This window comes from Leucopleurus acutus (assembly GCF_964270905.1).
Source record: "Leucopleurus acutus genome assembly, chromosome: 17".
Taxonomy (NCBI): Eukaryota; Metazoa; Chordata; class Mammalia; order Artiodactyla; family Delphinidae; genus Leucopleurus; species Leucopleurus acutus.
Genome location: NC_139159.1, coordinates 41,562,479 through 41,576,306, shown reverse-complemented (window position 1 = coordinate 41,576,306; position 13,828 = coordinate 41,562,479). Strand labels below are relative to the sequence as shown.

General features: G+C 34.7%; 1 protein-coding gene and 1 pseudogene across 3 annotated transcripts in view; one reads left to right on the top strand and one right to left on the bottom strand.

Moving 5' to 3' along the window:
• Positions 1-400: 400 nt before the first annotated feature.
• Positions 401-13,828, bottom strand: part of TMEM67 (transmembrane protein 67) — a 43,863-nt gene continuing 30,435 nt past the window's right edge. The window contains exons 22-29 of one of the 2 annotated variants that reach the window (XR_014326863.1): positions 11,462-11,542; positions 10,859-10,975; positions 6,870-6,986; positions 6,659-6,763; positions 6,010-6,112; positions 2,656-2,798; positions 1,577-1,716; positions 401-425 (exon numbers count right to left, since the gene is read on the bottom strand). Coding sequence is in view for 1 of the 2 variants with exons in the window: in XM_082858600.1 (XP_082714726.1) it covers positions 1,636-1,716; positions 2,656-2,798; positions 6,010-6,112; positions 6,659-6,763; positions 6,870-6,986; positions 10,859-10,975; positions 11,462-11,542 (747 nt within the window). In the remaining variant the exon portion in view is untranslated. Of the gene's footprint in view, positions 426-1,337; positions 1,717-2,655; positions 2,799-6,009; positions 6,113-6,658; positions 6,764-6,869; positions 6,987-10,858; positions 10,976-11,461; positions 11,543-13,828 lie in introns of those variants that run through there. The other variant, XM_082858600.1, reaches the window with a different exon arrangement.
• On the top strand, positions 12,989-13,301 carry LOC309973949 (signal peptidase complex subunit 1-like; annotated as a pseudogene). The gene has a single exon. The product of its transcript is annotated as a signal peptidase complex subunit 1-like (transcript).

The window sequence follows — 13,828 nt, the reverse complement described above, 5'->3', positions numbered from 1 at the left end:
TATACCCTTTTATGTATCTAACCAAAATAAAAATAATATTGTACAAAACTACTTTAAAATGATTTTTTAAATGTCTTTTCTCTGTCTTAATTTATCAGCAGGTGAGCCAACCGATCATATTTTTTGAAATTTCCACTTAGATACATTCACACAAATATTAACTTCTTTTATGTAGAATGAGAGTCGTATTTCTTTCATCAGCTTCTGAGTAGGTGGCTTTAAAAATCCATGCTGGTACATTTACTTATCTCTGAGGCTTTTAGAAAGGCATTTCTGTACTGTGACCCTTAAGAAACCAGAGTTTCAAATCCTCAACTTATTAGCCTCCCCTCTTCTCAGTCATCCTCAAGATTCAAAGAATGTAAAGGATTCAGCTTTAGCAATGGCTGGGGACACCCGCCCCAATACTGTTGTATTCCTAAATGCTATTTCATAAAATACATATTAATAAAACAGGAAAGAGAAACACCAAATGTTTTATTCTATATTTTCAATTCAGTAATATAAACAATATTTACATAGCATTACATTTAAGTATTTACACATTAACATAGAAGGCAGTAAGAAATGTTGCTTTGGGGGTTAATGACCACTATACTTGCAATAAGGTGACTTTCAAGTTCATGGTACACAATGAAAAGGATTATTAAAGAGCATATTGAAGAAAAATAATATCATGGAAAACTATCTACATGGCTCAGGATTTACATTAATTATATTTTGGCTCCTCATATTTTTTTCCTTATTTAAAAAAATATACTCGCCTACTAACTTATGAAGCCTAAGTTTACTTTCAATAATCACCTTGTTAACATAACTTACAGTTTGTTATTTACAATCTTTAAACATAACTGAAGAGCAAAGCTTTGGGAGTGCTCTTAAAATGTTAAGTAATGAATAAATGTATAAAAAGCTGTACTGAGGAAAATGTCACATATTACAGCTCAATAATGTAAATGATATTAGAGATATAAACATACTTCATGGAAAGAGTATATTGACCTAATAATACAGGTATACAAAGGAATGACTATGTACCATTTCACAAGGTGCCTATTATTCCAATAGTGAATCAGTCCACTGCCAAACAGGGTGAACAATTAAAATGAGGCAAATTGATTCAGCCCATATACAATTTCAAATTTCTAAGTAAACTTGAAAATATTTTCAACATTTATTTAACCATAAAATATGTAAAACAAAACACTGAATTGAAAACTAGGCTTGAAATTGGAATCAAAATTCTTTTTCAGTGTGAGAAAATATAGGCAAATCTAGTTCATAAAATAATCTACAGAGACAAATGATGGGGACTGTTTTGAATATCATTAAAAAAATGTTATGCTGAAAGCAATATTTAGATTTTTTTTTGTCCCATTGTCAGAGCTGTCTAGTCTATAAGCTGGTGAATTAAATACCATGCATAATAGGAAAATAATATTTTCCACTGCATCACACTACATGTTCACAAAGCAAGTTATGTATCTACAAGTTATAAAAATAAATCTTTCTGTAGATTAAAAAATAAAAATAGAATAATTTGTATTACAAGTTTTAAAAAATATGGCAAACTAACCTGATAATCATGACTTTGTTTTTGCCATGATTATAATTGTCTTTTATCTATTCAATAAATTAAATCAGAAATCTTTGATCCACCAGTGTTTTGGATGCCAAATTCTTCTGTCCGACTGTATTACGAATAAATCTAAAAATCTGAAAAAAAAGTAAAACAATTCAGAAGGAAAAAATATATATATAAAGGAAATTAATTGTGCACATCAATTAAAATATCTAAATTAAACTAGCTAATTCAACTATTTATTTTCATGTATCAGACATCTGAATTCCATGGCAATACACAAAATTATTTCAAGACTATTATCATCTTTCATAATACTGAAGCAGTGTGCGTCCCTATTCAGAATATATTTTTATAAATTAATAATACAAATCCCCTTAGGTTCACAGGAATATACTTTTAAATATTTGGCAAGACAAGTTTCCTCTAGCTCTAAAAGCTATGGAAACGTCAAAAGAACTGTTAGGAACAGAATTTGTTCTAATTCTAGATCGCTATCAAAAACTAATATATCTTATTAACTCATATACTTCTTTGACATAGTGGGGAATATTTGGGTGTTATGAATACTAACATTTCTAGAACAAATTTGTTTTTTCTTGAAGTCTCCATTTCAGGCTCCACACCCATCCACACAATTGTTTTCTAATCCAAGCAGATAGGGGATGTGTGAGAGTTACAAGTTAAAGTGGCTGAGCCTCGAGCTACATCTCAGAGCTTGCCTTTTTGTTACAGTAACATCTGGTGAATGGGGGTGAATGGGACTCTAATTACTGCTCACTGCTGGCATGTAGGAGAAATGGGTAATTTAAATGTCTTCCTATTAGGTTCCTTTCATATTTGCTCAAGCAACTTATGCCTTCCCCGAGACCTCAGTACTTCATTGAACCTGAAGGAAAGTGTAGAATGAACCTCATTGAAATGTTTTTCCTTTTTTTGGCAGGGCGAATCATATTCTAAATCTTTATAAATTCCTAGTGAGAGTATACATTGTTACTCTCTGCTATAAAAATAAACATCTACTTCTAACATACTTCTTTTAAATGAAACCCAGAAAAAATTCTTAAATTTACCTCTTGCTGTAGGTACGTAAGGAAGGATGCTAAAATAAAATTTTGGCAAGCCAAATCCACAACACAGAAGAACATCAGATCATAAATAAGAAGAGTGGCTTCATTTCCATAATACAGAACACTGCTGAAAGAATAACTTTCATCTATCAAAAAAAGCAATTTGTAAGACATAAATTAGAAATTTAAAAATAGAATAAACCTGTGATAAATTTCTGGTGATAAAACTTGGATATTTAAAAACAACTAGTTACTATAATACTTCATGGCTATTGTATGTCAATTATACCTGAATTTAAAAAAAGAAAAAAATACTTCATGGTTTACAAAAAATAATGGGTATTAAAATTTGCTAATCTAAAAGGTTAATCAAAGAACTCTGCTCATAAAAAGCAGTTTTATCATTTGCACCAAGGGTTGTAATTGCTAGTAGTTTAAGTATACAGTCAATATCTTTCAATGATCAGGTAATGAATATCCCTTCTCTATTTGTTTATATAACTGAAGGCTAAAGAATCTTAGAAAGATTCTCTGAGATAGATTAAGTTTAAAAAGCAAAACACACTTTTCTGTACAGCAGAGAATTAACACAGCATTGTATATCAACTATACTTCAATTAAAATAAATAAATGAAAAGCAAAACAAAACCAGCAAGGACTAGAATAGTGTGCTATAATTTATGTCTCAAGTAGTCCCCTAAGGTTCTTCTCTGAGACCTTTTCTCTTCTCACTCCCCAAGTAGGCGTTCATCCTTTTTGGGATGTGAACACCCTTTTAAGATTCTAATGAAAGCTACAGACCCTTTCACGAGAGGAAGTGGGGGAAGTACACATATACAAATCTTGCACACAATTTCAGGGAGGTACAGAGAATCACTTCAGTGATTCAGCCGCCCATGGATACCCAGTTAGGACCTCTTGTTTTATACAAGAGGACATCTGGCTTGCTGTTAACATTCTTTTTTGATCAGGGAGTTAGTTATAGGAATATATTCAGTTTGTGAAAATTCACTGGCCATTAAGCTATATCCTTACAAGATATGCACTTCTGTACATATAGTTGTATATATATTTTTAAAAAATAAACAAGCCAGCAATATACACTCTTCGTGGGTGACCTTTCACTGCCATCGCTCCAGCAATGATCTCATTTGATGAGACTCCCCAGCTTACTGTGTGCCTTTACTTTCTCCTAAGATCCAGTCCCCCAGTTCCTTACATTTAATGGCTTACTGGACATCTCTTCCTAGATGTCCCAAAGGTACCTCAAGACACAGCATATTCAAAACCAAATTCATCCTCTTTCCTTCAAAACCTGATCCTCCATCTGCACTTCCTGTCTCAGAGAAGGGTGGCACCACCACCAACCACCTAGTCACACAAGCTGGAAATCCGGATGATTTTTGACTACTCTTTCTCTCCTACGCTCTTTTCCTTAACATCTCTGGCAATCTTTTCTTCGTCTTTATCCTCATCACTACTGCCTTAGCTCATATTCTCCTAATTTCCCAATAGAGATGAAGAAATTGTTGATGATGATTGTATTATTATTATTATTATTAGAAACGGTAACATCATTTTTCTGAGTGCCTACCCATACCAGGTTCTTTACACAATGATTACACATGTGTAAATGCAACAACCTTTAGAAGGTTATACTTAATTTTATAGAGAGGGCATTAAAGTTCAGAAAGGGTAAACAACTTCCTCAAGTGCACAAAACTAGTAGTCAGATTTTGAACCCAAGACCAGAAAGCTTTATTGTGAAAGCTATATTTTTAATGACTAAGTTATAATGACTAAGCTATATTCTTTAATATGAAAGCTATGTTCTTAATGACTAAGTTATATTGTTATAGTCTTACATCTGCTTAACTCAACCTATTCACTACTGCCAGAATAATTCTTCCAATTTATAAATCAGATATGCTGAAGGCTTTCTGATGACATCCATGTTCATTAGCAGTGGTTTCCAAATTGTTCTGATCATGTATCCTTAACAGAATAAAATGCTGAGCATGCATCCCATAATAGGCGTAGTTTATTAATTACTACTACATGCAATTTTTCCAAAATATAAATTAAGAATGATGGAATTGCAAATATACAAATAGACTTTTTAATATTTTCTTCTCACACCTCCATGGATCAACCTACACACACCTTGTAGGACAAAAATTTTTTTAAAAATGTTTTTGGAAACAAGTGCTCTATAGGATAAAGCAAAACTCCTTAGGGTGTCAGACAAGGCCTTTGGGATTCAGTCTCTGTCCTCTTTATTGTTCATGCACTCTCTCTCACTGACCCACTTCATTCGAGGCTTCAATCATAAAGTTCCTTAAGTGTATAATGCCCTTTCCCCCTTCTGTACAAACGTCTTCAGCTCTCTTACCGGGACCCTCCTGTTTGACACCACCACCTTATTTTTTAAGACCCAGTTCAAACTTCACCATGTTGCCTCTCTGGTTTCACCCTGTATCTAGTTAGATTTTCTACTTTCCTTTCTGCACCCAGTGCAACCTGTATCTGCACAGACTTCTATCCCAGCATCACTCCACTCACCCAATCACATGCCTACTTTCCACAGTCTACTAAACAAGATGCCCAAGGGAGGGACCATTAGTCTGTGTATCCCAGGACTGACAATATGTGACACTCAATAACAAGGGTAAGTGATATCTAGGCCAGGACACTGGTTATACCATTTCCATTCTTCCCAAGCCACACAAGAGGTTATCAGTCACATTGACAGTGACATATATACTTCCTTTTTAATGATAAAAAAACATGCTTGGTCACTATTCCTGTCACACAGATACATGCAATTCTTAAGAAGTTGGATAAAATGAAAAATTAAATGTTAAAGATAAATCATGAACATTATTCTTAAGTGTTTCGTAAGTGTGCCAGTGAATGAACAGTCCAATAAAATCTGAACTTTATGTATTTGTTTTACTATCTCTTCCATGTCTACCACTGATTCTGTTTTGTTTTGTTTTGGCCATGCCGTGTGGCATGTGGGATCTTAGTTCCTTGAACCAGGGATTGAACCCATGCCCCCTGCATTGGGAGTGTGGAGCCTTAACCACTGGACCACCAGGGAAGTCTTGTTTGATTTTGAAATTCAGCTTTTTTTTTACTTTCTTGTAGAATAATTATCTTTTATATATTTGTTTCTTGCTATTGATACATGACATAATAAAATGGGACACAGAAAACTACTATAATTCCTTGAAGTTAACTAAGTTCATTATGTTTCCTATATAAAAGTAAAAAATCAAAAGACAGGAATTACAAGCATGTTTTTTCAAACTTGGAAAATAATAATCAAGTTCAGCAAAGGCATTTGAAGGATACCATTGTAAAAGATGCTTTTTTCCATTGGTTCCATGAATTCCATTCCAAGAATTCTTTCAAGAAGCAATTTATCTTTTATAAAGTAGTCCATTTCCTTATGAACCTAATATAAAAAACGAGAGTCATTTCAAAAATAGCAGTGAAATGAATGCTTCCCAATTTTTGTAAAATCAGAAGGAGAGAAAAAGAAAAATGAATAGGACACAAAGAAAATCTGTTCTTTAAAGACAATTTACTACGCTGGACTTTATAACAAAATACTCTTTAGGAATGTTTTAAATTTTAAATGCTATTAGTAGTACTTAGGACTAGATATACTGAAAATCAATTTATAACAAGCTTTTTAGGAATACAATCATAGCATATTTCTACAATAAATAATTGATAATATTTGTTAAGTAACAAAATTCCAGTACAGACATATTTTAAGGTAATCATCATGCTAATAGGTAAAAATCTTTTCCTTTTATATAACTTAACTCCATTCCTAAGCCACAGTATTAGTTTTTACAGCAAAAACAAACAAACAAAAAACCCCACAAGGCATAAGTCCATTGACTTGGTTGACTGAAGAAATAATTGACACTCCTCGTTAACTTTTCTAAAATTACATTTTGATTCTAGCTTAAAAATAAATGATGATACATACATGATCGATGAAAGAGCCAAGAAATTTATTCATAGTATGATATGCTTTTATACTCTGCTCAAAAGTACTTCCTGATGAACTCAATAGTCTAGCAGGGCCATTTTTCTAACGTGAAAAAGAGACAAGGATAAATGCAACATGCCTTACATCCTTGGTATCTAAATAACATGAAATACTGACAAAATATATGTGAACTGTACTTTATACAAACCCTTGTTAGTGTCTCATGGATTCTGTCATACTGTTGTCTCATTTGGCTAGAAATAGCAATTTGAAAAGTTTGACCATCTGTATTGGGTATCAAACCTCTTTGGCTACACAAATTTTCCTGAAAAGTTACAAAATTTAAATTAAGATCAAGATTATGAAAATTCTGCCTATCTTAAAAAGAAAATACAATATTTAACATTACAAGATTTGGAAGCCAACTGAAATTGTACTGAACTATTATATTTGAGACAATGAGAGTCCAACAGTATTCAAGGTTCCCACTCCCCTCTAGGTTTTACTAATTTCTATTTCGTCATACTTCCTTGCAGGTGCTGTATCATCTCCTTTACTCTGCCTACTTAAAAAAAACCTCATACTAAGTTCATTGTATATTGATATTCTTAGCTTTTTTTTTTTTTTAAAGGGCTTCAAATGCTTGGCTTTTTATTTATTTATTTATTTATTTATTTATTTATGGCTGTGTTGGGTCCTCATTTCTGCGTGAGGGCTTCCTCCAGCTGTGGCAAGCGGGGGCCACTCTTCATCGCGGTGCGCGGGCCCCTCACTATCGCGGCCTCTCTCGTTGCAGAGCACAGGCTCCAGACGTGCAGGCTCAGTAGTTGTGGCTCACGGGCCCAGCCACTCCGAGGCATGTGGGATCCTCCCAGACCAGGGCTCGAACCCGTGTCCCCTGCATTAGCAGGCAGACTCTCAACCACTGTGCCACCAGGGAAGCCCATTCTTAGCTTTTTTATAATTAATTTATTGCTCTTTAATAAATGACAAAGTCTAGTCTTAGAATTAGCTACTTTTATAAATGGTCTTTTTTGTTTTCTAAACACTTTAATATGCTTCCTTAATTAATTCCAATAAAAAAGGTAGTGATACATGACCCAATGGTTAATGTTATAGACCAGATATCTATTTCGTCTCTTTTTTAAATTATTATTATTATTTTTACATCTTTATTGGAGTATAATTGCTTTACAATGGTGTGTTAGTTTCTGCTTTATAACAAAGTGAACCAGTTATACTCAAGTCTCTTTGACACGACTTGAATCCTGAGAACCATATGCCTGTCAGTTTGCCCTACCCCCGACCTAGCCAATTCTCATAGATGCTTTAGGGTTCAGCGTAAGTATTCTTGCCTCCATTCTCAATTTTATTTGCCTACTCTGGAGCTTAACATTCTCCTCCTTTATCTAAACCTAAGCTGGAAACATAATATAACACTTGGTTTTCTACTGACTTAAAGGCAGTCTATGTGTAGTGAATTTCTCTATTTAAAAAAAAAAATTTTTTTTTCCTGATTAAAAAAGCACATGCTGCTACAGATAATTTATAAAATATGGAGAAATATAAAAAAAGAAAAAAAATCACCTATAATCTGAACACCAAGAGATACAGGTATTTTAAGGTATTTCATTTCCAGTTGCTGTCTAGGCATATACATATAGATGGCATAAAACTGGGATCGTACTGATTTCTTTTTCACTTAACATTATATCCTCAGCAACTCCCCATGTCATTAAATGTTCTACAAAACATGATTTTTAATGTTTACCTAGGGTTTCACTGTATAGGTAAACCAATTTACTTAATATTCTCCCATTTTTACGTATTTTTTGCCCTTATAAATTAAGCCCTGTGATGAAGATCCTGAACCTAAGTAGTTTTTCACATTGCTAATTATTTCCTTGAGTAATAGAATCAGTAAGTCAAAGATAATGAACTCTTTATTTTTTTTATTTTTGGCTGCATCAGGTCTTAGTTGCGGCACGCTGGCTCTTCCTTGTGGTGCGTGGGCTTCTCTCCAATTGTGGCATGCAGGTTTTTCCTCTCTCTCGCTGTGGTGTGTGGGCTCCAGAGCACATGGGCTCTGTAGTTTGCAGCATGCGGGCTCTAGTTGAGGCACGTGAGCTCAGTAGTTGTGGCACGTGGGCCCAGCTGTCCCGCGGCATGTGGGACCCTAGTTCCCTGACCAGGGATTGAACCCGCGTCCCCTGCACTGTAAGGCGGATTCTGTACCACTGGACCACCAGGGAAGTCCCAAAGATAATGAATTCTTAAAAAACTCTTGCCAAATGCTTTCCAGCGTTTGTAAAAATGTATTCTGAGACGAGTGCCCATTTCACCCTGTCCTTGATTCTACTATTAGCTATTTTAAAAAAAGTTTGGTAATTTGAAGAAAGTAAAAATGTTGTTTTTACATTCATTTCTTTTATGATTTATGAGGTGAATATTTTTTAGACGTTTATTAGTCTCTTCTGTTTATTTACATATTAAAAAAACTTTTTGTCCTTTTTCCATGGGAGTTTTTTGTTTTGTTCTGTTTTGTTTTTGTTTTTTGGCTGCGCTCTGCGGCATGCAGGATCTCAGTTCCCCAACCAGGGATTGAACCTGTGTCCCCTGCAGTGGAAGTGTGGAGTCTTAACCACTGGACCACCAGGGAAGTCCCTCCACTGAGGTTTTAACTTAATTTGCTTACTGATTTATATGACTTTCAATAGCTATCAGTATGTTTGTCATATTTACTATGAGAATTTTACCCCATGTCTTTTATTAATATAATTGTTGTCTACACAAATGTTCTACATTAATAAAGTAAAATCAACAAATGTTACTTTTTTGATGCTTTCTGTATTTTATGCTTAGATTGTCATCTCCCAATCTGAAATATTCTTTTCTAGGTTTTCATAGTTTCATTTTTAAATTTAACCTTTCAGTCCAGGTATAATTTCTAATAGTTAACCAACTGATTCAGTTCAATGTATTAAACAAATTGTTCTTCTCTGAGATGTTGGTATCATCTATTAAGTTCTTGCAAGTCACAGGTATAGTCCCTTAATCAATAAATCCTCTTGGTTTTTCCTCTTAAGTACATATTTTTCTTTTTAAATTTTCTTATGGAAGTTTTCTAATATACATAGTAGAAAGAACAGTAAACCATCCATCACCCAACTTCAACAATTACCAACATTTTACCAATTTTCATCTATCCTCCCAACTTTTTTCTTTTAAAGCAAACCCCAGATACTATGTTATTTCATCTGCAAATACTTCTGTATGTATCTCTAACCAATAAGACCTTGAAAAAAAATGCCATTTTCACACCTAATAAAATTAATCTTTCCTTAATATAATTTAATATTTAGTCTATTAAGTCTCCAAGATTTTTCCCAAAGATTTTTTTATAGTTGGTTTGTTTGAATCAGGATCCAATCAAAGTCTACATATTGTGTTTGATTATTTTTTTTTCTTAAATTTCTCTTATATCTAACAGTCTTCTTCCACCACCACCACCACTTCTCCTTTTCTCTTCATGCCTTTGATTTGTTGGAGACACTGGGTCGTTTGTCCTGTGAGACATCCTAACATTCTGCAACTGGCTAATTGCTTCCTGTGGTACTATTTTGTCTCTATCCCCTCTATTTCCTGTAAACTGGTGGTTAGATCTAGAGGCTTGATTACATTCAGGTTCAATTTTCTTAGGCAAGAATATTTCATGGGTGATATTATGTACTTCCCTACTGCAACATAACAGGAAGTACATAATGTCAGTTTTCCTAACTTTTACTTGTAGTAAGGTTGAGCCAGTGTGTTCAGATTATATCAACCTGATTCCTCATTATAAAGTTCCCTGTCATCCTTCACTTAATTTTTAGCATCCATTGATGATTGTAGCCTATAGGCATTAATCCATTAGTCATTACAAAATGGTGATTTTCTAACTTAGAATTCCTTTTACTTTCTTCCAACAGAAAGATCTTTCCCTCATGAATTATTTGGTTACTTTGAAATACAGTTCATAAAAGAACTGTAGGATGGAATTTGATTCATTCCCTTTCAGTGTTCAGGGTAATGAGCTGGTATCCTAGCAACTTTCAAAAGTAATCAATGAGGATTTTTTAAAAAGATTACTACAAATCCCAGATTAAGAGAAACCATCTCTCAACTTAAAAAACAAAAAGATATAAAATACATTCATACCGCTTCTCTTTTAAGATTCATATTCATTTCTTCCATATTAGTATCAGCATGCCCATGTACTGATCTACCATGAATGTAATAACCAAAACATCTGTGGGATAACAGAAACACTGATATCTATCAAAAGAGAAGAAGAAGCAGTTAGCAACTCAACTGCAAAACAATAAAAATTAAGTTCTTCTTAAAATTGCTTCCTTTCTCTCAAAATAATGAGGGTTGAATTCTTGGAAAACATATAAAGAGAATAATAAGATAAAGGATAATGAGGTTATTTTAAAAAGTAGATGCAAAAGAGACTGGAGACACTCCCAAGAAAGGAAGAAACAGGGTTGATATATGAAAACTTTTCAGGGACTTCAGGCTGAGTCAACTGTTTGGTGGCATAAGCAATTCATAATTAAGAAACTGCAAATAAAGAAGGAAAAATTAAGACAGTAAATATTAAATTATAGCTTGTTATAACCATCTCTGGAATTAACCACCAGTGGAAATCAGACTAAAAATACAATCATAGCAAATCACTTTTAAAGTCTCTCTTAGTGTACTCATGACCTTTAAAAAGGGAGAAATAACAGTTGCAAGATAAAGTCAGAAAGTACTTACATTGCTCATACAGCACAAATCAACGAACTGTCGAATTTTATCTTCTACAAATCTCTCATAAAAGACAGCAAAGAACACAATCTGAAACATTAAGCCAAGTTTATGTTTATTAGATTTTAGGATTTCATTTTCTTTCATAGCCACAGTATAGTGTCATAAGAAAAAAGAAGTTCCAACCAAGAACATAGTGGCCAATAACAATTCCTGTGGGATAAAATCCTACTTATCATTTCTGATTCTTCTGTCAAAGGAAGAGTGCTTTGCAATTGTGTTAAGATTCACTGAGGGAACTTATTTTGAATTTTAAAAACTTCTCTGTGTCATTAAAATAAGATAGGACAAACACAGGGGGAGGAAGTAAGGGGCTTTAAAAGCTTTAGGATAAACCAATGCATTAATGGCCAGATTTAGGTCTGGTTCTGCAATTCCGCTCATCTCCTAAATTCAAAAAGCCACTAGAAAAATTGCTGTTTTTCAAATTAATCTTCTCTGATAGAGTAGCACATAAAAAGCATATGTCAAGTATTCTGTTTCAACTACAGAAAATGTGTTAAACATTCAAATGGAATGGTTTCAAGTGTTTTCTTAGATAGATTTAATAACAATGCTACAAAGGGAAGTTTTATAAATCACAAGAGAAAAGTTTACATTGTAGGCCTTCTTAGATCCACTTCAGAGAAGGATAACATTTCCTAACCACCCAATTCAAAGCTGTCGCCTGCTGTCACATTCCTAACTTCCACTCCCCTTACCTCCCCCTCTACTCACTATCTCATCTCCCTGCTGATGCCCTTCACAGCACTTGTCACAGCTGTGACTTGTTCTTGTTACAGCATATCTTTGAGCTCAGCACAGTGCCTCGCACATAACACGTACTCAGATATGTAAAAGAATATAGCAGGTGAACACTGAAAAAACTTTCCTAAATACTCTATGAACACATTTTAAAACTCCTTTAAATGACATGAAAAACAGTAACATTCAAAGTTTAAAAACTAAAAGATGCCACTTAAAAATTGAAGAAGCTGGGTTTGGGGAAATATAAGGAGTGAACAATAAAGCCTAATATTATGAGAATCAAGAAGATTTTGTATAGACAAATTTACAGAACTGTAATAGGCTAAAGGAACTTTTATGGATATTTTAGGAATAAACACTGATAGTTTGAGAATGTGACCATGGTATCAAATGACAGCAAAGTGAGACACAAAGAACGAGGTTAGACGGTAGTGCCCAAGACAGCTAGTTGCTGCCTGAACAATCCTTTCCCTTCCCCTTAGTGACAGACCCCTTCTTTGAGGGGGTCTACCCAGCTGACAGTGCAGTGAAGTGTGGCCATGTGACCAAGTTCTGACCAAGGAGATGTCAAAGACACTTCTGAAAGGGCTCTCAAAGAGGAGAGGGTGAGCGTCCATTGCACTCCCCGGATTGGCAGGCCCACCAATCTGCACACAGGACCAGACCCCGGCCCTTATGGTCGTTGAGTTTGGGCTGCCCTTGCCCCACTGCCCACCTCCTCATCCAGTCATGCTGGAGCATCTGAGCTCACTGCCCACACAAATGGATTACAAGGGCCAGAAGCTAGCTGAACAGGGGTTTCAGGGAATTATTCTTTTCTGCAATACTTGGATTTATCGATGGGTATGCGGCTGAACAGTCTGGGTGGACTACATAGTTATGGCAGGATTTGCTTTTTCGTGTTTGCTGACATTTTCCTTCATGGCCCATTTATCACTGACACCCCCTCAAGTGGTTCGAGACTTGCTCTGTTTGAGACTCCGGCACACAAGACAAGAAACCAGGGGAAATAAAAATTAAGAGGCATGCTAAAAATAACTGATAGGGGTTTTCATGATTCAGCTTTACTACTTTACCTGCTTGTGTTTCATGTGAAATGAGCTAAATTGTTTTCATACCTAAAACGTGAGCTAAAAACCACCTATGCTCAGCTATATATAAATTTTGTTCTCTTTATATTTTACTTCTCAGTTGGGTTTTGATTTATAAAACTTTTAGACTTTCTCTTAATAATCTTCCTCTGAAATGCAGAACAGAAAACAACACAAGTATGCAAACTTTCTTGCAGGTCTACAAAATAAGGAAGAATAAATGCCTCATAAATGATAATACAATTTAACTATTACAGTTTCATAATTCATTATGAGTAGTTAAGCTGTTTTAATGTTTTCAGTTAAAACTCATAGTGAACAAATAAAGAGGAAAGGGTGAGGTCTTCTCCCCTGGCTCACCCCTGCAACTCCATCAGCCATTACGGACTGCGAGGTGACCTTAGAGGTGAAGTCCTGAGGGGCAGAGCAGAACAACAGGCATCTGGGCCTGACAGCAGCCACCCTGCTGGCCCTGCAT